We start from the raw sequence: 27,999 nt of genomic DNA, 5'->3' as shown, positions 1-27,999 counted from the left end.
AATATGTACTCTATTTGTTATTATGGTTCCAGTACTGAAACAACCTGTCTGAATTTTGTAGAGACTTTTAAAACTGTTTGAAATAGAAGTAAACTGTAACTGAGGTTTTGCCATGGAGCCTGATGCTCATTTAGACTTCAATGAAACTTAGCTTCCTAAAGGCAACTCGAAGGCACTGTAGTGTTAGCTATTTTGGTTAGATGTTCAGTTCAGAGAAAAATTAGAGATGCTTGGTCTCCCAAAGGTCTATGGCTTCCTGGCAAACTCCTGCAATTTTTTTTTTTAATTGTAGTGAAACAATTTTTAATGTTAGCTGCTTTTCTTCTCTTTAATTATTGATGCATCTTTACTGTTGTTTGTTCCAAGAAACAGATTTGGTTTTATATTTCCTAGTCAAACAGTTCTTTCGGTAACCCAGAGCAGAAGAGGCACAGGTAAATGTGTGCCTTTCCTTTTTCAAACTTCACTTTAAGTAAGCTGTTAACATCCCTGGCAAAACCTGAGAAAAAAAAGCCTCAGTAACCACATTCACTGGACTACTTTTGCAAGGCTTCCTGACTTACTGCTTCAAAGGTAATAATTTCTTGGTATGGTTAGTCAAGGAGAAAGACTTAAACTCCTATTTGTTGCTGCAGTCTTTTAAGCATTTTCAAAATACATCCCAGAACACAGAGTGACTACAAAGGACCTTGCAGGGCTTCACTTTCTAATGTTAGAACAGTTTATACAGTACAAATCCCCTGCCTACTGAAGGAATTGTGCATGTAGGAGAACCTTTCTGGTTTTTCTTTTTGCTTTATTTGTTTGCAGCAGGAACATTTGTGAATGTGGGCTAAAAGCTGTCTTCCTGCTGTATAGCGTGATGCTGTTGAGACCTGCTCAGTGAATGATTATCTGGTGGTTCTAAAATAGGGCTGGTACATATGTCCTAGGCTAAAGTGTTCAAGATGAAGCACATGAAGCAATGGTGGCAGTCTTTTGGGGCTTTTTAAAAATACACTTTTAATTTAAGAGTTCTGTATTTTCCACACTAACATGGGAAAACAGATGATTGAACTTGAGGGGGAACCTAACAGGTCTTTTAAAATCAGTAGGCTTCCAAAGTGATTTTAATCCCTTCTGTAGCTTTATTCAGGAACAGAACAGGAGCCTGTCTTGTTTATGTCTGCTTGCCTTTGCCAAAGTTCAGCAACATATTGCTCTTGTTTGAATTAGGGTAAGAGTTATGAAAGGAGCTGGAGCAGAGACTGTCTGGACTGCAAATAAAACCTAGGATTTCAATGCTGTCGTCTGACATACAGTGAGTACACATGGACAAGGAAGCTCAGAAATTTATTTAGTTAAGTGTGTTTTATCCATGTTGTACCAGTTCCAAGGTAAGCAGCACATTGACCCTCAGTTAACTTTTCCTGGGCAACGTACCTGCTATGTTGCATGGCATTCACCACATTCTTAGTGAGCTGTGCCAGCCATCCCATCCGATCTTGCCACTAATTTTAGTTCTGGACTAAGAGTACTAAGGGCAGGTCATCCTAGCTTACTGCCTCAAAGGAAAGAATTCATTGATAACTAGAAAGGCACTAAACCCTGCTTCCCCACCCCTCAAAAAACAAAACCAAACCAAGCTAAAACAAACAAAGCAAAATAAAAACTCCATAAGGCTGGTCTAGTAGTGCAATAAGCTGCATCTTCAGACTTGCTGCTAGGAAAAATGCAAACGTAACCGAGATGTATCAGTCTTGAAGGGAGGCCACTGTCTGTGCTTCCCCAGGTCTAATGAATAATAGTTAATGTCTCTATTCTTAATACTAGAATTGCCAACTTAACTGGAGTTTCTCCTGTTGTCCATGGGATGTGGAGCTTTTAGGTGCCATTCAACAAATTGGATGAAAGCCACGGGGTGAGCAGAGCATTTGCTGTTGTTTAAGTTGTTTTATTGAATCAGCAAGGGGAACTGAGCTGCCCAAAAACAGCGGCCTGGGGAGAAGGACTGCAGAGCACAGTTCACCTTCGGTACCACCCCGCTCCCTCATCCAAAGATTCTTCTGCATCACTTTTAAACTGAACTAAGGAATAATCCCAGCACCCTGTGCAGCAGCTGCTGCCTCCTTACTGCCGCAGCATTGCGGCTCCTGTGACTGCCTCGTCCCCTCGGCGCTCAGCCCAGCCCAGGCGGGCTGTGGGGGTGTCCCTGGGACCCGCTGAAGCCCCGTGGGCGCAGCTGCCCCACGGGGCGGGGCGGCAGGTGGGTGCAGACCGGGCCGTGTCGGGGGGCCGGGCCGGGCCGTGCGGGGCGGAGCGCAGGCCCTGGCGCCAGCTCAGCGCGTCGGGCGGGCGATGGCGGTGGGGCTGGAGGAGGCCTTGGAGGCGGCGGGGGAGTTCGGCAGCGAGCAGCGGCGCCTCACCGCCTGCCTGGTGCTGCTGCAGGTGAGGCGGGCAGCGGGATAGCGCTTCCCAGTGTGGTTTGTGGCTTGTCTGGTTGGGGCTGCGTTGGTTTCTTTTTCTCTCCTCTCCCGCCCCCTCCCGGGCAGCAGCATCCCGGGGAAGGGCGGGACGAGCTGAGCGCGGAGCAGGGGGATGCAGTCCCCCGGCCCTTTTCCCGTGTTAGCCGGGAGGCCGGTCCCGTTCGGGACCTCTTACTGACCCACCAGCCCCGCCGAGGGATGCGGGTGACTCGGGCATCCTCACAGCCAACGTTGCCGCAGCGAGGCCGAACCGCCCCGGTCCGGTGAGCGTAGGGGTCTTACCCGCAGCCCCCGCCCCTCGGGGCACCCTGGGCCGCGGCCCCGCTCCCCTGCTGGAGCTCCGGCAGCAGCAGCTCCTGTGGGGGATGGCGAAGCCTGTAACCCTCTCCTGGGGTTAACCCTCTCCTGCGGCAGACATCCTCGCAAGACCCTTGCTCAGTCTCATGGGCGTTTCGAAAAGGCCTTAGTGGGTTTTGTTCCAGGTTGTGTTCCCTTTGTAAGTTTCTTTTCAAACCTCTTTCTCGCCTCAGTGCTGTCTTGCATGCTGAACTTTTCCAAGTTCACGATCCATTTGCCGTATTTTTCTGCACATAGTCCCCTTTTGGAAGAGAGCCTTTTAAGCTTCTGCCGAGTGGAAGGAAATGGAGTCTAACCACAGCAGCTGGTTTGGTGGTGGGGTGATATTTTTTGGGTGGTTTTTTTTTGTTGGTTTTTGTTTGTTTTTTTGTTTTTTAATAGAAAAATCGCCTCTTGCAAAAAAGGATATGCCAGGTGCTGTCTTTAGTGTCCACACCCCCACATGTAAACATTTGTCTAGTTTATCTGTAACAGCCTTCCTCTTGTAGAGCAGTTCCACATTTTGAATTAAAACACTGTTGTGAGGGAGGGAGATGGTGCTGGGTGCTGACTGCAGGGTTTTGTTTTTGCAGAAACTTTCAAGGTAAGCATAGAATAATGACACATGAAAACAAGATCCAACCAAATTGTCCACCCAGTTCTAGAGTCAAAAGTTTTCTATCAATGATAACATGATGAAAATCACAAATACTTGGATATGCTTAAGGATAATGTTATTATAAATTAGGAAAAATAAAATAAATCACATGCAAAACCAAGAAGTCATTCAAACCATCTTGAAGCCCATATTGATTAATAAATATTCTCACTGGTGTTCCTTGATGAAAATCTTTATTCTTCCACATTCCGGTTTTTCTAATGATCAGGCTAAGGGGTCAGTCTCTGAAATGGAAAAAACTAGCAGACACTTAAAAAAATAATTTTTCTTCTTGTCACTACAGGTTTATGCTTTATGTGTCATAGGTAAAATATGTTTCATTTGTTATTTATTTAATAATAATAATATTGATCTAAAGGTAGATTTTAGCAGTGAGAACTGTGATCAAGTTATTATTACCTTCCTCTCCTGTGCTTGGCTACAAAATAGCACAAACAAACTGAAGAACTTCGCAAGAAGAGGGAGGTGACAAGATGAAGTTTTCACTGAAAGGGCATCGGATCTCTGGAATGGGGCCCACTGCTCCCCATGGTCTCGATGATTACATCTGGGGATTGAAACTCTACGTTTTGTTTGTGATGTTGGGTAAAGGGAAGTTGTTAATTGTTAGTTTAACGAAATGCTTGTGGTATTCCATCCAGATGTCCTTGGGATTCTTTACGGTAAATGATTGTGTCTTTTTTTTTGAGGTATATGTGGCTTGTCAGTCCATGCTTATTGTGCTTGTGGGAGCTGTGCCTGAGTATCATATAGACCAAGATGGATTTCCAGCAAGCAGAGCTGAGCTTGCCAAGCACATCCATTTTGCAGACAACTTCACATCTATAGTAACTGAGGCAAGTACTTCAGTAGTGCCTAAACATTTCTTTTTCTCTTGGGATTTATGCCATTAGTGCAGGATGTAGCCCTTGTAAAAGCTAAGCAGGGCTTATTATTGTTTATGCTATTGCAATTTATGCAATTACTGTGGAACCCACCCATCTGGCTTTTAATTTTATTATTATTTTGAAATCAGAAAGCATGTGATTAAATTATTAGTTTAGCATTCCTGGAGTAAATTGAGTATTTGTTACTTTAGGTGAAACTTCATTTATTTTGTTTCCAGTTTTCTTTGCCTTCAGATATTTTAGAAAGTCCTTATTAATGAAGAATGATAATTTAAATACATTTTATAACTTTGGAATTTATGATGTGCTCTTCCTAGTATCTGTTCTTTACCAAGAAAAGATTCAGTTTCTCATATCTGCATAATGTGCTGTGCATGTATGCTTTACCATGAGTTACATTGATTTCTCACTGAAGATACATCTTAAAGATTAAAACTAGTATGAAAATTAAACTCAGCCATCACATGTCTGGGTATTTTAATGTGTGGTGAGAGTGGGAGATAGAACAGATTGAAGTTTGCTGAGTGGGACAGAAGCTTGACCCTTCATCCTCACGCCTTGTGAATTCCATGCAAAAGGCTGTGTTTGCTTTTTGCTGGTCCCTGGGCTCTAACCCCTCAGGGAAGCCCAACTGACCCAAGCATTGCTGCCAGTGCCAGAAAAAACGATTGTGTGGGTGGCTTGGCTTCTAGTGTGAACTGCCAGAGTTCTGCTGATTGAATTTTTGGAGCAGTTGTCAGTAAACTCCTGTAAGATAGGTTAGCACTCAGTGTATGTAGGTGGTGCCAAATTTTTGCTTCCTTCCCACCATCCCAGATGTGACTGTGTAATGTTTCTCTTGGAAACATGTAGTATCTAGACATGAGGAGGAATGCTGCAATATTGGATCATATCCTCTGTCAGAAATTTTTATTATCTTGTTTTCCAAGATCACCCCTCTGTTTCAGACTCTCAGCAGGGATGTGTGATATGGGGTAGTGCTTAATTTGTAGTTACAAATCAGCAAATTTTAACTAATATTGTGTTTTGAAATGTAGAAATCAGTGTCCCTGTTCCCAAAATATGTAGTAATTCTCAAGGCTCAACAAAACATATTTATTCCCAATAGTTTAAGTAAATCTGTTGTAAGATTTTTGTAATTATTTTTTTAATAGTTTTTTCATGGAATCTATATGCTAGCTGATGATTTGCTGTATGCTAGTGGTCTAGTGACTATATCAAACTGTCACGAGGATTTAAAGAGCTGAGATGATGTCTGTTTTGGTGATAACAAAATTGGCAATATTTTTGTTGGCAAGCTGTAGGTAATTTTGACAAATACTTAAGTTCTTTCTGTGCAAAAAAGGTAGACAGACATAGTCTTTTAGAAGTTATATTGTTCACAGATTATTTTATGACATATTAAAATATGAGCATCTTCCAGTGACACACTAAGCAGCACAAGTAACAGTCACCAAAAGCTATCTTTTATCTTGTTCTCTCCCTAGAGAGGAAGCTGCTTTTCTAAAGTTTATTTCCTTTATTTGGTAGTGAAGCTTAAACTGTAAATATTTTCCATTCTGTTCTGGTTTGGCAGGGGCTCTGTTCTGCTCTGGAGCTTGAGAAAACTTCAGAGCAGCTCTTCAGTTCTGCTTCAAGGACTAATCATTGTAATTAACTTTGTTGTAGCTAAGACTTCATAAATAAAAGCTCTGGCATGGAAAATACAGTTGTTTGAATTACTTCTTATTCTAGTACTGAGTTGGTCCCCTGCTTTATTTAATAAGTGATGATGCTTAGGAAAGTGGGTTTAGGAAGTGTAGGTCCTACATTTGGTGTAGAAATGGTCCTGTGAGAAGCTGTTTTTACAACTCCCCTATCTGGGAGCATAATGTTACTGTGTGTCTTGCTTCAGCCTCTGCAGACAGGAACTGAGAGTTAGAAATTTGTCTGCTGTGGAGTGCTGGGATGGAGAACGACTTTTGCCAGCAGAGCTCTGTGCCTTGGAGAGCACATGCTGTGATATTTTTACACTTGAAGTTTCCTGAGGATTTGTGCCCAGGAATATTTCATTGTTGAAGTCTCCTCAGGAAGTTAACCCATACATCTGGGCTACATCTTTGTGCAATTCAATACCTACTACTCAGTGGAGTATGGTAGAAACAAGCTGCAAAAGTCGCTCACAACTGAAGGGCTGGAATATGAGGTTGGACTAAAGAAGGTGTCCTGTGAATGCATCAAATCTTGTCCTGCTTGGGCAGCCTGCATCTTGCAGGCTGCTGGGTGGGTAGAGCATGGGTTACTGATGGGTTACTTGCTGGCTGGAGCCAAATTCTCTGTATTTTGCCGTTATGTGAATTCAGATAGAGTAAAAGCATCCGTTTTTTGTGATTACTGTAATGAAATGTTTTGGTAAATTCCTAATATTCTTTGAGGTTCTGTATTCATTGAAGGCACTTAAGTGCTGATGTCCTAGTATTAAAAAAAGCAAATGGGGCTTGGCTTATTCTTCCTTTCCACAAAGGACGTACTGTGCATGACACTTACCTACTTTTTTGAAAGTAAATTTTCCATTAAATACATTAGGAATTATTTGAAATACTCAAGTATTAGATAATTCTTTGGCTAAATCTTTGTACTGAATTAGTTGAATTCTTTTCCTTGAAAATCACTCAGGATTTTCTGATTTCCACTCTTTCCCAAGTTCATGATGTCAGCAATCTTTGTAATCCCAGCAGTGCTTTTCTATGAGTGTTGATTCTCCTTGTTTGTTGCAAGGGGCTGCTCAAGGTGGTGGTGTGCCTTGCCCTGTCAGGAAATAGTCCAAGTTTCATTCCAGTTGTAACCCACTGCCCATTCATCTTCTTCTTTTCTAATTATTTTTTATTATGCTGCCTCAGATTTGCTTTTGGCTGAGGTAGAAAGTTCATTTTATAAAGTAATTTGTCTCCAACTTCTCATTTATTATAAATGCATTTGCACAATGAGATACTGAACTCTCAATGAGCAGTCAATAAGTAGGTGTTATACTTATTATAAAATAAAGACATTTTTTCACAGTATCTTCCTGCTTCTCTTCAACAATTCACTGTGTGTATGAGGAGGAAGGGCTGGAGGGGTTTCTGGTGGTTCAGGAAGCCAAGCTGCACTGCATTAACTCTCTGTGTACTACAGTGGTGAACATGTTCATTCTTCTAGAAGAATATTCTTAGTTACCTGTTCATTGAAATAGCTAAGCTTGTTTAAAGTTGCCTTGTTGAATCCTGGGAGCTGGGGTGCAACTACTTATATTTATCAAGGTCTAAGCTTATAATGTGTTAGAATGAAATTTCTTGAGGGAGAGGAAGTAGTGATGAGTATTGGGAAAAAGGTGTGACTACTGTTGGCTTACCTGTTGAACTTTGAACAAAACTTTAGTTGGATATAAAGCAAGAAGTGGAAAATGGCAAAAGAATTTTGATAGATATTTATTGTTTTTGAGGAAGCTAGCATTTTAAAAAAGTATCAACACCAAATTATGTTTGGGTTTTATTGACAGTGGTACCTGATTGAACAAGAAGCCTATAAAGTGAGCCTTGCATCATCCCTATTTTTTGCTGGATTGCTTATTGGAAATATCACATTTGGCCCTTTGTCAGATAAGCTGGGCAGGAAACCAGTGTATATCTCAGGTAAGATTGTTAAAAGGTTTTCCTCAAGAATTCTTCAATAACAACATCTCTTGCTTTTCTGCCTGTGGCCAACCCTGCCCAGAGGCTGCCCCTGGGCTACTCTGCTGCCAGTGATCTGTTCTGAACATTTCACTCAGAGAAAAAAAAGAGCAGCACTAAAATTCCTTAGCTTGAGTATGCTGGGCAGCACAGTGGTCTCTGGAATATCAATGGAGATGAAAAATAATCTGGTTTTGCTATGAGTTATCACTATTTGAACTCAGTATTCTACACACTGCTTGACTATATTGTCTCCAATAAAACTAATTAGCTTTTTGTGGGGAGAGACTGTTTGAAAGATGTTTTGTACTTAAACATCTATAGAGTTGGTAGCTCATGTCTTGGTATTTTGTTTTCCAGCTGCATTTGCAGCCAAGGGGTCTCTTTGGTTAAAGATGACACTGTCTCAAGGAAGCATTGTCTTTGGCATTCCAGACCTCGAGTGTGTGACTGAAGATGATTGTGATTTTCTAATGGTGCAATTTCAAAAAGCCAAATATTAGACATTAGTGACAAGAGTACTATAGACTGATTATCATAGTTGGTAACTAACTGTGCTCTCTGCCTTTCTTCTGAGTTCGAGCTGCATAGCATAAGTACTAATTATACTTTATTCTTTCTCTACAGGTCTATTTTTTGATGTTGTTTTTGGGTATGTCACAGCACTAGCTCCAAATTATGACACATTTGCAGTTTCACGTTTTTTTGTTGGAATCGTGAATGGTGGAATGGCTCTTGTGTCTTTTGTCCTAACCCAAGAATATGTAGGAAAATCATTTTGGTCATTTACAGGTGGGATTTGGGAATATTTAATTATTATTTCTGTGCCATGTGTCATTCTGACTATCAATACCTTCCATTTAAAATTCTTAAATTGGTATCAAATAAGTCAGTTTGTAAAATATGTCAAATAAATGTGATGTGATTCATCCAGGTTGCAATTTCTGTAGGAAAGGTGCCTGAATAAGGAAGATGGGACTGAGTTTGATAAATAACAAAACTGTGTTAGTTTTAAAGTGATTAGTTAGTTTTAAAGTGATTCCTAAAATTTCCCAATCTTTATGCTGCATAACATTAAAAAAAAAAAAAATAAAAAAAAATCTTGTCAGGTGCTGCCAACTTGTGAACAATGCTTTTGGCCTCTTGGGAAGATGTTCTTGTTTTCTTGGGCCACAAAATGCCTTAGTGCCTGGACAGTGTTTTTTCCACTGCTGGTTGTGCTGACCATCCAGTATTTTTAAACGTCCTTTTTCATATGTCACTGCCAAGACTTAAAATAAACATAACACTTGCACATCAATCTGTTGTAAAGCTGGAGTAGCTCAGATTGTAATGTTTTTTTGGAGAGCACATTGTGTGGAAAAAATTGGCCCAAATGCTGACTTGCTGTGGTTGGGAGCATATTTCTCTCTCATTTCTTCAGTTACCTTACTCTACTGTTTTTCTTCTGGACTCCTGGGGATGTGTGATACAGTTGTAGTTTAGTTATAGCTTTCTACTTTTTTTTGAGTACTGAATTTTCTTTTTCTGTTGGGTTCATTTTTTTGACTCACACCCTCTCTCTCTCCCATCCCTCCTTCCCCCTTGTCTGTCTGCTTTTCCCAGCCTTTCTCCCCACAGGGCCGACCTCCTGATGGACAGAAGACTCAGTTTGTTTCCTGCCACTTGTCCCTCTAGGTGCTTTATTCTAGTTCTGCTCAGCTGCTGAGGAGGAGGGGCTGAAGGAGAGGGAGATGCTGGAGGCAGCTCAGCAGTGCTAAAGAAGCTCTCCTAGGTGTTGGCTGGGAGATAGGCTTTGTGGGCCAGAACTGAGAATTTCTGGGTTGGTACAAGATCTCCTGTGTTAGTCTGTAGAGGGTTTGTTCCCAGGCTTTTGGAGTCCAGGTTGACTCCATATCTTGGCGGGTTTTTTAATGTTTATTCATCAAAAGTCTGCTGTAATATACCTCTGGCTTCCAGCTCTTTTTATACTGAATTTGGTTCTCGTATTTTTATAGCTTTCTCTTTCTGTTCCAGCCTGCCACCTCTATTCAAGATTACCTTAATAGACCTAAATAAATCACTTTTAACACTTCCGCTTTGGTCCTCAGGTTTTCTCTTTAGTCTGTATGTTCCTGTTCATTTCTTGCTTTCTTCTTTATTTTGAAGCGCCCTCCTCCCTGTACATTGTACAAAGTTATTTTTTATTGGGACTGCATCATATACTTAATCCAGCTGGTTCAGGAGTGCCATAAAGATACTTCAAAGATTTTATTGCTATTTCAGTTATGTATATCACAGGCTAGGAATTTCAGGTTTGCTTAATAATTTTTTTTTCTTTTGCCATTAGTCTCTGTAGTCACCTTTTTGGTCTTGTATTTTCAGGTTCATTGACTAATTTGACATTTGCAGTTGGCATTGCTGTTTATGCTTTACTGGGTTACTGGGTAAGAGAATGGCGCTCCCTGGCCTTGGTATCCAATACTCCAGGAGTCATCTTCCTCCTTCTCTCTTTGTAAGTGGTTCACGTGCATTACAGCAATAAGAAAAAAATATGCAGCACTTTAACAGTTACTTTTTCTTCTCATCATTCATGAGGGTGGTATGAACAAGGGTGACATTTTTCTGGGTGGTTCTGTGAACCAAGGAAGGATCATGTTGTGAAGGAAGGAGCAGTTTTAAACAAAGCAGTGTGGGGTTACCCAGAAGATGAGCCTGTGTTTCTGCATGTTGTTGCAGTTGTGTGCCAGCTGTCCAATAAAACTCTTATCACAAATCTGCCTGGGGAGGGAAGGAAGCTGCAAGCTGCAGCATCCGCCAGGAACGCTGCCTTCTGCCAAGAAAAGGCTTCACTGCTTGAGAAGTTTTGGAAATGCTCCTAGAGGGGTTTTAGAGTTTCTTTGCATGAGACACATGCATGCAAAGGGAGATAGGTGGGAGCACTTGGAACTGCCTTTTTAGCATGATACCCAGTGTATCTGCTTGCTTTTGAGATTCCTTGTTTGTTTTCCTAGCACTGTTGAACTTGGGTGCTCCTACTTAGCATTACTATATGGATCTTATTATAAAAATGATTACGAAATGCTTCAGGACTTAAGGCATTAGAAGTGATGGCTTTGTCTGCCCTGTGTTGTTATACCATCTATACTTCTGTTCACTAATTAGAGCTGTATAAGAAATAAAAGGATGAGTGTAGTAGGTTGCCTGTATCATTATACAGGGAATGTCTAGCATGCATCATAGATAGAAAAAACTTCTGGTTTTTATTTTAATTATTTTTAAATTTCAGTTATTATTTAGATAGATCTGCTCTTAAAAAATAATTTCTGTTAAAGAATACACTAAAAACCACCCCTCATCTTGCAGTTCAAGGAAAAAAAAGCCTTGGGGCTAAGGAAAAAAGTTCTGCAACTTGTGTTTTCCTCTGTGATATTCTGTTTCTCATGGAAATAGAATTACTTTCCCCTAGTACTAAAAATAGTGGGATCCTCTGAAGTAATGAAAGGTTGTAGGATGCATATCTCTGTTAAGAGTACCAGACACTATAAAAGTTCCATAAAAAATATTCCTCCCTTTATTTATGGCTTTATGAATCCATAAAATGGCTTTAAAAGCAGCAGCACTCTCTACAACCAGAGTGCTTTGTCAAGCATCTCTAACAATTCTTCTGTAAGGTTAACTTTATTATTCTCAGAGTACATGGAATTTAATATGCAGAACAGTGCAAACAGCTTATTTTTTCTCTGAATTTTGTATTGGTGCTTTTTAAAGTATTGATTTGCAAAATGGAAAGGTTGACTTTAGTGCTTTCCTCACAGGAATGAACTTGTCATCATCGATTTTCTGTTCTTTCCTGTTAGCATGCTCCCAGAATCACCACGGTGGTTGTATTCCCAAGGGAAAATGGCAGAAGCTGAAGACGTGTTGCAATATATTGCCCTTGGTAATGGAAAAGAGAGGCTGGATCTGAAATTAAAACCAAGTGCAGGAACTTTGAGGAAGGATGAATCAGCACCTGGTATCCTAAGCTTAGTAAAACAGCCAGTCCTGTGGTGGCGAACCATCATACTGATGTACATCTGGTATGTAATAAGAAGATGCTAAGATGCTGTGCATGAGCTAGGCACCAGGAAACAATAAAGTTTTATATCTTTTTAACTAAATCATAGATTTGTCAGTAATAATGTAAAATTATGTGTTGTGAAGCTGATGTTTAATTTTTATTGCTGTTGCGTTCTATTTTCTGTGTGTCACTTAGAAACTGCTTTTGAATCCACAAGAAATAATCTTGTGAGAACACAATATTTAGATCTAGTGGAATGAGAAGCTGAAGCAGAAATTACTGAGAATACATCTATGTGGACCTATTTAAGGGTTAGGAGCCCAAAAGCCCATTACATAGGTTCAGTGGAGGAAAACTTGGGCAAGATAAAATGCAGGTTGCGTAGGTTTATATTAGGTGTGTTTTCAAAAGTTGTACAACTTTTTTGAAAAAAAAATTGCCTCAAAGTGCAGTAGGATGCATCGTATTACATTAGCAATGTATGATAGCACAGAAGGAATCTCTGGGCTGGGGAGGGTGTTTGGTTGGTTGTTATAGCAGCAGCTGTTGCAAATTGGCTTGAGCTAAATTTGTTGGAGAAACAGCTCTTTTCCAAAATGCCAAGAACAAGTTTTTGCTTAGAAATTGAACATTACATCAGAGGTGATTGTCAGGATGTAGATGGGAAAAATCAGTGATTTGATGTGTCGGGTAAGCAGAGATGTGCAGGTTGTGGGTGAAACAGCAGGAACATCTTGGCAGAGTAGGACAATTCCAGGCTTAGAATCAGCTTGGGCTCTTTGCATTGCTGGTAGGTAATGTAAGTAATTGTGGTGATGAGAAATTCACATTGCCAAGGGATTCTCACCTGCTGGAGGAAGAGGTGGCAGCACTGTTTGTCTCATGCATGTTAAGGTACAGTGCATGGAGCTGTTGGAGTGTTGTCTCAGCAGCTGCCACCCAGCATCTTGTGCTGTTGCTCAGGAGCTTTAGACACCACCCTCAGCTGTGACAGACAGAGGACACACATCACTCTATAAGGCAAAAATTTAGTTTTCTCTATCACTTGGCCCAGACTTTGCAATGTAAAGATTAAGGGGTATAGGCAAAATGTCTTTGTGCGATTATTCCTTTGCTTTTCCAACCCTGTCTTGTTTTTCGTGGGGCAGGGATTTGGGTGCTTAGTTCTTTGCAAGGAAAGTGCTTATAGGTTTGTTGGGGAAGCCTTCCCTGGGCTTGGGGAAGGCACGTTATGCTAAGCCATAGATGTACCTATCATTTTATTTCATAGGATTGCTTTGCAACAGTTAAACATCATCTGCTTGCAGTGAAGTTTATTAGATCTGCTAAATAACCTAGGAAAAAACCCAAAGTAATAAAAAATCCTGAAAGTTATGCTGTGCATTTGTTTTCTTTCAAGAAGTTACTTTAATTAAAAAGGAACTGTTCTCTTTTGCCTTCTTTCCCTTTAAGGGGAAATAAGAGTTCTCTTTCTAGCATGCAACTCAATCTGGCTAATCCTTAACTTGGTGTAATTGATCTTTCAAATACTTTCTTAGCCCTAAAGACCAGTTATGTTAGTAATATAACTTTTATGGTTATTTTTAGGTATGTCTGCAGCGTTGTATACTATGGTCTAACTTTAAATGCTGGTGAATTAAGAGGAAATCTCTATTTAAATGTGGCTCTTTCAGGTCTTGTAGAAGTTCCAGCATTTCCCCTCTGCATGTTTTTTATTGAGAAATCCTGGTAAGAAAAACTTATTTCCTAGTTTTCTACATGTATTTGTAGATAGCCTAGAAAAATATTAACATTTTTTTCTCAGTAAGATGCTTTACTGTTCTTCTAAAACAGTTGACTCTTTGGGGGTTTACTCTGCTGCAGGGGTTTCTGCAGTTGATGCAGAAATGAAACTGATTTTTTACCTCTTATCTTTTCTAGTTTTGATCATCTTTTTAATTATTCAATAGATGAGCTTTTCAATTTTTAATGTTATTAAAAAAGGTCTTTATGCGAGTAGCTTAGTATCTGTAGCTTCTCTATTTCTTACATATTTTATTCAGAATGACTTTTTTTGCTTAACTGCAATTGAAAGCAATTTTCAGTAGCATTCATTTTTCCTTAAACTTTTCAAAGAAAACTTTGAAGTGAGAGTTGTCCTGTTTTTGTTAAGGCATGAGTGGCTTATGTTTGGTGTCTCCATGTCTTCAGTGTTTTTGACAGCCATCCTTTATGTGTGTTCTTACTTCCAAAGGCCAAATAGTCAGCCTGGCACCTGAGAGCTACTGAGGGTTGCATGTAGCCTTCAGTTTGAGTATCTTAGTAACAATAGCTTGGTTTCACAGAGATAAGTGGCAAAAATCCCATTTTTTTTCCCAGTCAGATGAGAATACCACCTTTGGGGCTTTTAGGGCAATAAAAGAAGCTGTCAGCTTGGTCAAAGTAAAAGACAAAACAACCAACATTTGCAGCGCACCCAGGAAACCTAAATAAAGGAAATGTATTTAAATCACAAACTGCACAAGTCCTTTTCTACATAGTTGGTTTTTTCTACTTTAATTTGAAATTTACAGTTCATCTGACAAGCTTTTTGTTTTCTGAAGGCTATGTGTAGTTTTAGGTGCTTAATGCAAAGCAGAATATGACAAGCCAGCTGCTCTGTTTTTATTCACTTCTAGTGAGCAATATCCCTAAAGTATAGCTTATTTGGAACAAAAATATTTAGAAGATTTAAAAAACAAGGACTGTACATTATAACTAAACTGGAGTTCTACTACTATGGGGAAGTATTTAGAAATAGCTTTGAGAGTTCTTGAGGTAACAAGCATGCATGGTATTCCTATGTGCCTGCAAGCTGTTACTAAGAATATTTTTATTTGTGGTCCTTTGCAGATAATTGTGAGATATTTAAGTATGGCAGGTGTGGAGATGGGCTGGGGATTTTCTATCCCACTGTGCTGTCTGTTATTTTAAAAAAATAAGCAGCAGAAAAAAATAAACTTTGCTTATTTCTGTGTGCTCACTGTTAGGAAAAGCATATTAAATAGTTTTGCTGTTTTTTTTTTTTTTATAACTGCATACATTTATGCAAAGTTGTAAAGGAGAAATACAGATTAAAAAGCATTAGAATCACATTCTCTTGACCAGTATTAGTTTGATCTTTGTGCATATGTACTTCAATACCCTTTTGGTAGGCTTATGGCTTTCCTTGGTAAAGAGAAGAACAAAGTCTCAGTTCTTGGTGGTGAAGCAGATGCTTTCTTCTCAAGGCTACAAATTCAATAGTTTAAAAATCAAAGCTTGTCTAGAAACAGGATTTTTTGTGGGAGGAGTTTGGTACAATACTGGGAAACTAATACAAGATTTGAAGCACTTACCAAGGTTTAATAGATTTATAGTTGTTATTAATGCTTCTGTGAACTTAAGATGGTATCTTGCCAACAAATTGACTGAAGGACTTCATTTCCATCTTTATCTGCGTGCTCTTTTCCTTCTAGGTCTGGAAGACGTAAAACCATGGCATGTTTTCTGATATTTGCAGGATCTGCCTGTATATTTACCACATTTTCACCAAACAATGCTGGTAAGTACCTACTGCTAAAGTAGATGTTTGTTAATTCAGATAAAATCTGACAAACAACTTTTTTGTTTTGACAAGCAACTTTCAATATTTTGTGAGCATTTATATCAGATCCTGAAGCCCTATCCATATATACTTCTGTCTTCCTCTGTGCCTCCTTTCAGGGCTGGCTGGGGAGCCACGGTTGAGTCTAAATTGCCTTTAACTTCTTGCTGGCATAATTTGAACCTGGTCATTGATGAAGTCATTGATTCTGACTGCAAGCCCTTGGCTTTTTGAAGGTCAGGCCAAGCCATCACATTCTGTCTGAAATACTGACACTGCATTAATTAATGCACTTTACATTAAAATACTGATTTAATATCCAGATTGCAGTGCAATCTAATGTTGGTTTGACTGAAGCTTGACAGTTTGAGATGCCAAATTTAATTTTACATTTGGTTTGGTGACATGTAATATTTATAAAAACAGGAACTGAGGTTTTCCTGAATTAGAAGCTTAATTAATCATTATAAAACCACTAAAAAGCTTTAAAAAATATTTTGTACGTGAAAATTAGAAATGGAATTGAGAATTGCAATATGGAAGCCGCAGGGATGGCAAGAAACTTGCTGCTTTTCTCACTGTCATCCTGTGTATTGCTGCACTATACAGTTGTGAGGACAATTCATGGTAAAAGTAGAGTTTCATGAAGGATATTCTGCATCTCAAAAGATGAGATTGTCAGTGATGTTCACAAATGTTTCTTTTGTATTTTCATTTTTCTATTTCAAGTACAGTTTTTCTGTATTAATAGTTACTTTAGCTAATGAAAACTCATGTTCTATGAGACTAACAAATAGAAGTGCTTGCTCTCTGTGTGTGTTTTTCTTAATATAGCTTCAGTAGAAATGTTTTAGTCTCAACAGTGTTTTCACCCAAGAATGCCAGCAATGTGATTACAAGGTAGCCTTTTATAGGTTGTGTTTATCCTTAACTGTTATAAATGCTGCCTGGCATCCATTTCAAATTGATCTTTGAAAAATCTCAGGAGAAAAAGCAGAGAGAGAAAAAATACCCTGTAATCCTATTTGCCATGGTTGGGTTAATTCAGGTCCTTGGAAGTTTTGTTGCTCCTTTTATTGAGACAGTGTCTTCCTTGGTTTGAACATGTTTGCTGTCTGAGCTTCCTTTCATATATTTTAAAATAAAATGAAAGAGAAGCAGTAGAAGCTACTCAAGATAATAATTCCTGAAGAGTTGATAAATTTCAGGAAAACATCTGCCTTTTCCAGTTCAGTTGATTTTAATCCCATTAAAATGTCTTTCCACTGTGGCAAGAGTAAAGCTGGTTCTTGGCCCAGAGTGATCTGTGTCAGACAAGCAGGAAGAAATTCAGCTCCCAGCATGAGGATGAGTCACTTGGTTAGATGAAATGAGGGTTGTTGCATCTCTTATGTGACCCTCCCATTGCTAAGGAGAACACCTTTGAGTCAGCATTCTTTGAAGTGATTGACAAGATCCTTGATTTTTATTACAAGGGATTTAAGATTTTAATGAGATATTGGGTTCTTGCCACTGGTGTCTGCAGCCTTTTCTCAGTTTCTAAATAACTCAGTGAGAATCTGATCCAAGTCATCTCCCCTGTGGAGTAAGTCAGTAACGTTTCACTTGTTAAAGATGTGTACTGAATTTGAGACTGAAAAACTCCCAGGTTAAGTAAAAGTGGATCTATCCCTCATCTCCCTCTCTCTGTCTCTTAGAACTCATCAGTTAATTTTACAGAATCAGAGAATGTTAGGGGTTGAAAGAGACCTTGAAAGATCATTGAGTCCAACCCCCCTGCCAGGGCAGGACCACCTGGTGCAGGTCACACATGAACACGTCCAGGTGGGCTCAGAATATCTCCAGGGAAGGAGACTCCACAGCTTCCCTGGGCAGCCTGTGCCAGTGCTCTGTCACCCTCACAGTGAAAAAGCTTTTCCTTATGTTTACATGGAACTTCCTATGCTCCAGCTTGCACCCGTTGCCCCTTGTCCTGTCATTGGACATCACTGAGAAGAGCCTGGCTCCATCCTCCTGACTCTCACCTCTTACATTTTTATAAATGTTAATGAGGTCGCTCTCATAAGTTTCACCTTAGTGAGTTTCCTTTTCTCCAAGCTGAGGAGACCCAGATCCCTCAGCCTTTCCTCATCAGGGAGATGTTCCACTCCATTAATTATCTTTATGGCTCTTCACTGGACTCAAGCAGTTCTCTGTCCTTCTTGAAATGAGGGCCCCAGAACTGGACACACTATTCCAGATGTGGTCTCCACCAGGGGGGAGGAGTACCTGTGCCTGGCTGCAAGCCCTTTTCCTGACTTTCAATTACATACTTTCCACTGAAGAAAGAAAACATTTTCAATTTTTAATTTTTTTTTTTTTTAAGAATTGTCTCAGCTTTTGTTAATGTCGGGTATTTCCTTGTGTTGAGAACAAACATTTCTTGGTGAATATTTTTTTGGAAGTAAATTTAAAGTCCTTTAATTTCAAAAATACTTTTAGAATGAATGTTTACTTATGGCAATGGTAGTCAGAAGGTGACTCAATGTAATGGCACTGTAATGAGACCTTTCCTGGCAGTGATGGCATCAAATCTTGTAACTCCTGTTTTAGAAGCTCTGAAGTGTCAGCACTGTTTGTTATCATTTCCCTCCATTTTTCTTAATTGGAAAGGATTAATGGATTAATGGATTAACATTCAGTTAATGGAAGGTTATTCTCTATAAGCAAGAACTTGGAACCTTTGCCTTTTACCAAAATTTGAAACAGTTTCCCTGACTGTACTATTTCAAGAGGAATTGTGTGCAGAATGTTCAGGGGAAAGGGTGTCAAGACAAAATATAAGTGTTCAAAGTTTCTCCATGAATATACTCTGCTGAATTTACCAGAATTCTCACAGGGGAAAGTGTATTCCTTCTTAATGGTGTTACATTTTATATATTTAAAGCAAATAATGGAATATTGTGCAAGAATTGCTAAAAATATGTTCCAAGACTCCAAGGAAAATATAATGTGTATGTCTGGGCTTACTCACACAAAGAAGCTGATGTGCAGTGAATTTCTGGTGTACTTCTAATCTCACAGTAATTCCCCACGTGGCAGCCTTCAGCCTCCCCTGAGGGAGTGGAACTTGGAGAAGACAGTGCACTTTAAATTCACCCTCAAGCTTTTGAGTGCTAATTTCTCTGTCTAGACAGACTCTTTCTTCTGTTTTGATAACAAGACCAAAACTTCCCAAGTGCACTAGTGCTAAATTTAAAATATATGGATACGCAGTGTTCAATTTAAGTCTCCTTGGGAGAGAAATGGCAAGTTTTAAAATGTACTTGAGAATTACAAATTTCTTCCTCATTGTTTCATGTTCAGCTGATGGAAGAAAATGTATGTCCCAGATTTCCAATGGCACCCAGTGGGCCTCTGTGGACCAGGTTTACACCTTTGCACCTCGTGACTCGTGTTACAGTTCTTACTGAGCAAAGAGAGAACTTGGATGAAACCAGTGCATTAGAATTTGCATGAATTACAGAAATAACTGCAGAAACATATCATGCTTAAAGAAATTATATCAAGTTTCTGTATTTCGGTTTATGTACAAAAGAAGTTCTGCTTCAGTTGAAATAGAATCCAACTTGATCAGATTAATAGAATTAAAATATTTGAGGGAAAAAAATGAAAGAAAAGCAACTGAGAAGCAATCAGACTTTCCTATTACTTAATCATCATCATTTGATCCAAACTGAAACCTCCTGAACTCTGTGCTGAGGAAGAGCACCTGAGCAGTTTGTCCAACTCAACTGCCTATTAGTAAACTGGGCTTCATTAGCATTTCTTTCCAACTACAAAGCTGCTGCATTTTAAGCCCCGACAGGATGTGTTTGGGGAGCAAATAAACTGAATCAAGTTTTATGGTTTCAATCCAATAAATCAGTCAAGAAGGCTGTGCTGTCTGTGCTTGTGAAAGACAAGGTATTCTGGTAAGGTATTCTGACTGCAGAGCTGGAAGTGTTAAAATTATTCTTTTAGACCTATGACAGTGGTACACTTTCCCCCCAAAATGGGTCAAATTTTCTTTGTCCTAAACATAATTTTATGTATCTGTTCTTATGATAGCTCTTAAAGTGATTGGGAAGAGCCGTGAGACTGCTTTTGTCCTTTTGTCTTTGTAGTTGAAAAACATACAGATGAAACTTTATTTTTGTATGATAGTCTCTTAAAGAGGACTGGATGTTTTCAGAACGGTATTTAAAGAGTAAGAAAATGCTTACAACTTGTTTTCTCTTTCCTGAAAGGTCTGCTCTTCAGCCCCACATGGTTAACATTGTGTGGAAAAATGATGGTCAGCGCTGCTTTCAACATTCTGTATATTTATACATCTGAACTATACCCAACAGTACTGAGGTGATGTAACAAAGCTTATGGCTAAATGAAAATACTTTTCATACACAGTAATACTGATGTCTGGTGTGCATTGATATTTATTCACAATTATTTTTACCTGAGATACCAATGCCAGTTTTTCTGTAATTGAAGCAGCTTGTTAGGTTGAAAGGTCTTCTCGTATTAGTCACACATTTTGCACCATGCACTTCCCTGGGCTGATGTGACAACTTCCTCTAGGTCTGAGAATAAAAATATGAAAAACAGCTTTTTGCACTGCAGTAGTAGGTGCCCTATTTCTCATTTCTACTATTTATTTTAGAAGTGAAATTACATGATGCAAAACTGAACACGTGAGGGAGGTGTATTCCAACTTAATTATAAATACAGATGATGCAGCAAGGACTATTTACAGTCCTTCTGTGTACTTGTACTCCCATACAATTAGTTTGCTTGCCTGCTGAAAAACAAGTGCTTTTCAATATCTTTATTTAACTAAATGTCCACAGTGCAACTCATTGTAATAGTTTCTATATGACAGAAATTTGCTTTTTACCATTTAATTCATGAACATGTTTATCTTTCATAGTTCTCATCAACTCTTTGTGAGGCTCCTTCCTCTTCTACTGTCTCAAGAAAAACCTGAGATAGGAAAATATATTACCACATGGTTGTTGTCTTGTCACCTCCCCATTTTGGTTCCACCTGGTTTTCTGAATAGTGCTATAAGTCCATTTTAGAATTTGAGCCATATTGCACAAGTTGCTCAAGAATTGCAACTACAAAACTATTGCAAAAATTGAGCCTTCTTTAGAGAGAGAGAGAGAGAGAGAGAGCAGAAGATGAAAGCTGATGTGGAGTTGGAAGGCATTTGGGCTGGTAGATGTGTCCTTTAACACCATAAAGGTTATGAGGACGGTGACATAAGTCACTTGATTTCAGGACACTGAGACCCTTGGGGATGGGGCAAAAAAAAAAAAGTGTGTGTCTGTTGTATTGGCTTTTTTTTTCTTCTTTTGAGGTTCACAATTTCCCATATGTTACATAGGTGTGAAAGCTAGACTGTGAATGCAGTTTATGCAATAAAATTTGTGAGGATGGAGGTGGATTGACTGTTTCTAGATACTGAGCTTGTGATTCTTGGTACAGTTTGAGGTTTAATATGCAGTCCCAAGCACGCTGACTGAAATTGGATGTGGGGGTTTGTTTGTGTTTTTCCTGTCCAAACTTCTTGGATTTTTTTTTTTAAGTGGGTCGTTTGGACTTAGTGTTTTCCTGTTTCCTCTGCTTTCGTGAAATTAAGAATCAAGAGAATTAAATCTGAATTTTAAAAAATTTCTCTGCTTTTCCTTGTTTCATTGTGTATTCATATCATGCTGTCCCAGTTTGGTTCCCAGTATGCTACAGATCTTACCTAGCAGGAGTTACAGTAGTGTCTCGAAAAATGGATATCAAATAAAGTGCTGCATCATTTGAGTACCTGCAGTAATAGCCTGGCAAAATGTAACTTTATCTGTCAAAGATACAGACTGTCAGTGGAGAAAATGCAAGAATAAAAACAGTTTAAAAAATTAGCAACCTTATTAGACCTCTCATGTTTAGTAGTGTGGCAAGCTGTTACACCACACCATATGGGAATTCCTCACCCGTGACAATTTATACATTTAAAATAGTGTTGATGTCTCTCTAGTACTTCAGCAGCAAATATTTATGCAGGAGCAGCAGTCATGGGCGAGCGTTTAATTTAAAGCAAAGCATCAGCACCCTCTGGTGGTCTTTGCAGAGCTCTGTGGCGATGCGGGCGTTGCTGTAGCTCTGGAGCTCAGGCACGCCGTGTGTTGGGATGCTTGCCGTTCAAAGGCAGTGAAGGTGAAATTAACTCTGTTTTTTTCCAGTTGGGTGTTTTGCAGAAAAAGTGAATTTCTTCAGTATTACTGCTCCTTATTTGTACCCACTTATTATTTTCAGCGTGAGGGCTGCTGTTAGGTATATATTATTCAGTTGATTGGTACATGGAGGAATGCCAAGTAGACCTCATGCTAGAAACAGGGAGGTGCTACCAGCTGGAGAGTGTGTAAGAGCTATGGGCTTTTTCCTTTTTTGATCTGTCTTGAAAATACCTGCTGGGGAACAAAAAAAGTTACAAATAGTAAAGATCATAACTGTTGCGTTTTGGACAAAAAGGAAGGCTGTCTTTGGGAACAAAATGTAATTACAGCTCTGATAACATAGGTGTAAAAACAAACTCACATTTTTTTCATGAGAAAATGGTTGGAAGAATGGTGACTGAGTGGAATCAGCGTGGGGACATTGGACTGTCTAGTATAGCATTGCAAAGCTTATTTACTTATTTTCACTGTGGGGACACCGCTGTATTTTCACTTACGTGAGTAATGGTATGTAAGTTTGTACTTCTTTAAAATATTTGCCTTTCTGATCTTTGCCTTTCTTTGTAAGGACACCTCCATATTGCTTTCTGCTGAACAACAATCTTTGGTGAGCACTAATGAAATTTCTGAGCTGTCAGTGCTAGCAGCAGAGCAGTTCTTGCACTGGGCTGTACCCCACTCCCAGGGCAGAGCCGGGCAAGTGGCAGGGGCAGAGGAGGCCCTGGCATCTGCAGTGGAACCAACTGGGTTGAGCAGAGCCCTGGGCTGGGGTGATGACAGAATCTCTGGAGCTGTTTTGGCTTGGGATGGGAGGAGCATGTCAGTCATTCAGGTGTTCCATAGGTCTTGCAGTGAGTGTGGTAAAACCAGGGCAGGGCTGGCAGTGCAGCCCCTCGGGAGTACCTGCTCACTGAGTGTGTTACTCCTCTTGGATACCATGACATTTGTTCAGCATAATCCTGAGTTCTCTTGAATTTTGATCTTCCATTGGAATTGAAATGAAGCAATTTAGAGTTAGAATCACCTTTCGACCTTCTCCCTCTCAGCAGAAAACCTCTGGATACGGTCAGGTTTAGGGTCTGTGGGAAGGATGCTGTGAAAGGAATGATTCAGACACAGACTGGTTTCTCTGGTCTCTTCAGGGATTGTGTTGAGAGGGAAGGTGCTTGTCCCTGTCTTGTGAGGCTTGGGTTGATGTTGCTGCAAGGAAGCATGGGTTGCTGTTTTCATTTTCCCAAGGGTATCTAATGAGATAAAATGTTGCTTTGTCTGTTTGTTTTCACACCAAAGTCACTGGCTTCTTATCAGCTCCTTCCATCATCTGTTTCCCTTAACTTGTGCAAAGGGCCATTAGGAAGGGACATGGAGGTGGGTGCGTTTCCTATACTAGCAAACCTTGTCACCTCTCTGCTTATCATCCTTAATCCTGTTACTGGCTTCCTGTCTTTGGAGGAGGGAAAGGAAACAGGGTGAGCAGGAGCAGCTCAGTGATGTGACTGATGATGATGATGAATGAAAGGAAGAAAAGGGAGACTGAGGGAGAAGAATAGCAACTGTGAGCTGGTTCTTGCTGCCTGGCTGATGGTTGGAGCAATGTCAGTCTCTGCTAAATACCAATTTTTGGGAGTTATACTGGGATGGAACAGTCTTGCACTTGATCAGGAAATGGAAGACTTTGGGTTTTATTATTAAACTTTCTTTGAAGATGATCCTACTGTTCTCTCCCATGCTCTGGTTATCACAGTCTAGGTGAGACGACTGACTTCTCATCTGAGCAGTGGCAGAATAAAGGCAGCTCTGAGGGCTGAGATAGAGATAATGTTTGGGTTCTTCTGTCTGAAGATCCTGCCAAATTTTGAAATAATTCCCCATCAGTCACAGGGATGTCCTATTAAACTGCCCTTTATGGCAGGTTGGAGAAACCTCTCTCTTTGTCCAAACTTTGGTGAAGGATTGCGTAACAGTATTTTTGTTAGGGATTGATTTCCTTTCCTAGCAACCAGCTGTAGAAAATCTTGGAGTAACCACTGGAGGTCTGCAAAAAACTTTCTAATTTTTTTTCATGAAGACAATTGATAACTTAAAAAAAAAAAAAAAAAAAAAAAAGTTGGTTCTGCCAGTGCTACCACATGTTCATGCACAATTTAGTTGTGTATTCTGAAACTTTCATCCTTTTTTTGAAACAGAAATGCTGGTTTGGGTGTCTGTTCCATGTCTTGCAGATTCGGGGGCATTTTGGCACCATTTGTACCCTCTATGGTAAGATTATTTTCTACTTCTTGCATAACTTGAGTTTATTAAATGATTTCAAAAGGACTTTCAGTGTGGTATTACGTGTGTCTGTATTCCTTAAAAAATAATCCATTTTATGAAACAGTAAGGCTCGTTCAGTTTCAAGAATTAATGAACAAGATGCTTAAGAAATACGCAGTATTTTATCCTTTTTGGAAATAATCTAATGTTCTGTGTTGTGTTAGTATTTTATCTGTTAGAGAAATTATTGTCACATGATACATTCAGTACTGCTAAGGCTCATGCAATACCTTGAGTTCTTTCAGGCCTGGAAACAGTTTTCGTATGAAGCTCTTTTTGTGAAATAGCATTTATTGTTTTTCTCTGTTCTATCAGTACATGGATAATTGCACAGGTTGCTGGCATGAAAAGTTGTAGTCTTTTAGTTTTGACTGCGGTTCATATTGATCATATCTTTTAAGAGCAGGAAGTAATGCTGGGTATTTACTGTGGATTTTTAATTTTAGAAATCTCTTAGTCCTTCTGTACCATTCATGGTGTTTGGAATCAGTGGACTGTCAGCAGGATTCCTGACTCTTCTTCTGCCAGAAACCCTGAATAAGCCTATTGCTGAGAGCATTGAAGATCTCCAGAGTCCCAAATACCAAGTGCTTAAAAATGAAGAGGCAGCAGAGTAATTTTATTTTATTGTAGATTTGCATTATTTTCCTTTTGTCTTATGCAAGCCATGATTTAGTACTTGCTGCTTAGATGGTGTGTGAATAAACGTGTGCATGAATTTTTTAAAGCTGCCTTTCTCTTGAATTCAGTGGAGATTAAATTTATTCATTGACTCTTAAAGACAAAAAAGCTAGCAGCTTTCACCTGCACGTATTAAATTATATGCAAATGGATGTTATTTTGTTTCCTTAAAGGAAAAATAAACATTTCAGAAAGGCAATTTAAATTAATCAGCAAAAATACTTTCAAAAACACTCGCCTGCTTTTACAGTAAAACAAGAAGTATTTTTCATATATTGGATTGTGTTTTGTTCTTTGTCATGTTTTGTAGTAGAATATAATCTAAAATTAATAGATATCCAAGGAACTGTTTTCTCCTCTATTAGTCCCCTGGGTTAGAACCATTCAAAGTGTTTTCCTGTTGTAGGTAAGCACTAAATAAAACTTTTGAAATAAAACTTTTTAACAGGTAATAGAAAATGTGAAGTATTTCCATCAAGTTTGGGAACAGCTTCCTGGAAGAATTAGTTTTAAAAGAGAAGGGGGAAATCTTGTAAGAAAGGAATTGTTAACTTAGATCTAAGCAGGCTTAGTGTAGATAAAAAGAACATAAGTTTTTATTGATATGCTGTCTTGTTAATCATCTTGTAATCATTGTTTTTATCAGTTTATTCATACTACATACAGTATTACTCTTTCAACACCGCATTCAGTTGAAATGGAAAAAAAAATTGGTTTTGACCTTTTGAATATCATTTAACTTGTATTTTTTTGAAAAATCAATGAATTCTGGGTTTCACATTTATTATTAGCATATAAAATTAGGAGAGGAAAACTGAAACGTCTGAACTGTTTTTCACTAATTACTTTTCCTCTGTCTGACAGGCAAACGAATTAGAAGAAAACACATTTCAGAAGGCCTGTCTGGTGGAAAACAAAGCTTTCACTGGGAAGGTGCAATTACAGTTGAAGGGCAGAGTCTTGCCCTGTATAGCTGACTGGAAATGTTGGAGGACTCGTGTATAGTGCTGTTTATAACGTGTCGAGCAGTTTTATGTGGAGGCAAATTGAGAAGATGGAAAAAGTTGATCAAAGTTTATGAGAAAAGAGGTGTCAAACCTGGGCATTATTTTAATGACTTAAAAGCATATGCTGGATGTTTGGACATTATTAATTTATTTTACAAAATGTAGTTGATAGCTTCAGATTAAACTATGATGTTGTAATTGAAGTTCTGTGTATAATTTAAAAATTAGATGGCCTTATATGTTCAGGCAAGCTGTAATGGTGAGAAGTAACAGCATCCTGTATATGCTAATTTTCTCTATAGGTTTTTTGCCTCCAAATTGCAGTATACCTCACACTATGAAGAGACCAAAGATTTGTATGGTTTATTTGCCTTGGTATATCTAGCATATGAAACCTGAACAGGAGATCAAAAAGGAGAATAAATGGATTTTATTGTGGGAGTAAGTAATTTTTAAAACTAGTTTTACATTAAAAGATATGTAAAGTTAAAAATAGTACTAGATTGGAAGAATTATATCAGGCCTTTTAAGAGGTGCATTTAAAGGAGAGGAAACATAACATTTTAGACAAAGGGAAGAACTAGTTATTGAACCTGAGTCATGTTGTATCATATATATATAATATTATGTCATCCAATGCATTTCATGTATGAATTGGAAATTCTTCCTGTAGGGGAAGGTGATGATGTTTGGTTAACACTTAATATATTTAATGGAATAGATGCTTTAAAAATGTTGCATTTTCTTGTTGGTGAATACAATTTTTTAATTAAAAAAAATTATTTAACATCAGTATTATGAGTGCTGCTTTTTCTAGGATGCCTACCCATTTTTGAAGGAGATTTTTTCAAGGCTTTCTGAAGAATACTCATATCATTCTAATTTGAGGCCTTTATATCATGCATCTGGTAGAAAAAGGTTACTGAAAGGGCTCTGTATTGTGAGCAAGGTCCATAGTTATGTAATTGTTCAGCAAATGAACACACAGCCATGCACACATGCACGTGTTTTTACAGACACACACAAACATAACTTACACAAACATGTAAGTACACATGGGCCTGGATGCCTCACTGAAATCTGTGCTGTGTGTAGATGTCTATGTCCAGGCGTGGCTTACAAATAGCCTGCTCTGGTCCCCAAGAGGTGAAAATCAATTGGCAATCAAAACAACATTTAGATCATGTTGAAAGAAAGGTGGATTGCATGTGCTTTTACTTAACCTCTCAGTCTGGAGCTTGATGACAACCAACCTATAGCATATGCTACAAACTTTTATCTTCTGATCATTTATTTATTAATAATTTTTCTGATGTTTCACTTTCACAAGGGTTAGAATTGAATATGTGATTTTTTTTTTCTAAATAAACTAGTGCCTTCCATTACATTAGCATTTATTACCATAGTAATTGATTATAGCTTTTCAAAAGACAGTTGGCTCAGTGGTGTGAAGATCAAGTTTTGTAACTGTTGACTTAGTGGTTTTTATTACAAGAATTACAATTTAATAAGAAATAGAATGGTTTAAAGTTGTATTCCCAATCCGAGATAAGAGGAGGGTTGTAAAGATACCATTATGTAGTAGGAGTCTCTATCCCTTCTGCCACACAGGTCAGCCATGTGGGCCAGGCTGTATCTGTATGTTTTCCCTCTGCCTTTTATTCCACATTATGTGGAAAACAGGAAAGAAAGATAACTTAGATTTTCAACATGCTTATTTTTGCTTTACTTGGCCTGGGACTGGTGAATTCTTTGCCTGTAGTGATGTCTTGTGAATATGGTGGATTGATGACCAGAAAGCTATGTGACCCAAAAAGAAGTTAATGAACTTTTCAGCAATCCTGGCATGACTCATGGTACCTGCAGGTCTTTTTTTTTTTTTTTATTAATCCCAGGCCAATGTAGAAGCTTGTTTGGTATTTCATCTGCAAGATCTAAAAGAGATTATGGGTGGAAACACTTCCATTTTTGCGTTTTATTTTTTCAATTTAACACCTTATTTGACTTTTTACTTCAGAGATCTGTGCTGCATTTTGCTACTGATGGATAAA

At 38.8% G+C, this 27,999-nt stretch overlaps 1 protein-coding gene across 3 annotated transcripts; it reads left to right on the top strand.

Annotated features, from left to right (window-relative positions):
• Positions 1-78: 78 nt before the first annotated feature.
• On the top strand, positions 79-26,735 carry LOC139798453 (solute carrier family 22 member 15-like). 3 transcript variants are annotated; one of them, XM_071749104.1, is made up of 12 exons: positions 79-2,427; positions 4,170-4,316; positions 7,885-8,017; positions 8,684-8,848; positions 10,421-10,550; positions 11,896-12,117; positions 13,686-13,826; positions 15,575-15,660; positions 19,971-20,079; positions 24,134-24,206; positions 24,707-24,873; positions 25,806-26,735. In XM_071749104.1, exons 1-12 carry the CDS (start codon positions 2,338-2,340, stop codon positions 25,816-25,818), a joined length of 1,476 nt encoding a protein of 491 aa, XP_071605205.1. In that variant the 5' UTR covers positions 79-2,337; the 3' UTR covers positions 25,819-26,735. The 3 variants fall into 3 exon arrangements, with proteins under 3 accessions (XP_071605205.1, XP_071605207.1, XP_071605206.1); XM_071749106.1 differs by lacking the exons at positions 19,971-20,079; positions 25,806-26,735 and having other exon boundaries at positions 24,707-24,845; XM_071749105.1 differs by lacking the exons at positions 24,134-24,206; positions 24,707-24,873; positions 25,806-26,735 and adding an exon at positions 20,648-24,122.
• The last annotated feature ends 1,264 nt before the right edge of the window (positions 26,736-27,999 follow it).

The sequence above is a fragment of the Heliangelus exortis genome, chromosome 7 (genome assembly GCF_036169615.1).
Source record: "Heliangelus exortis chromosome 7, bHelExo1.hap1, whole genome shotgun sequence".
Lineage (NCBI taxonomy): Eukaryota > Metazoa > Chordata > Aves > Apodiformes > Trochilidae > Heliangelus > Heliangelus exortis.
This window is presented reverse-complemented; position numbering and strand designations above follow the sequence as displayed.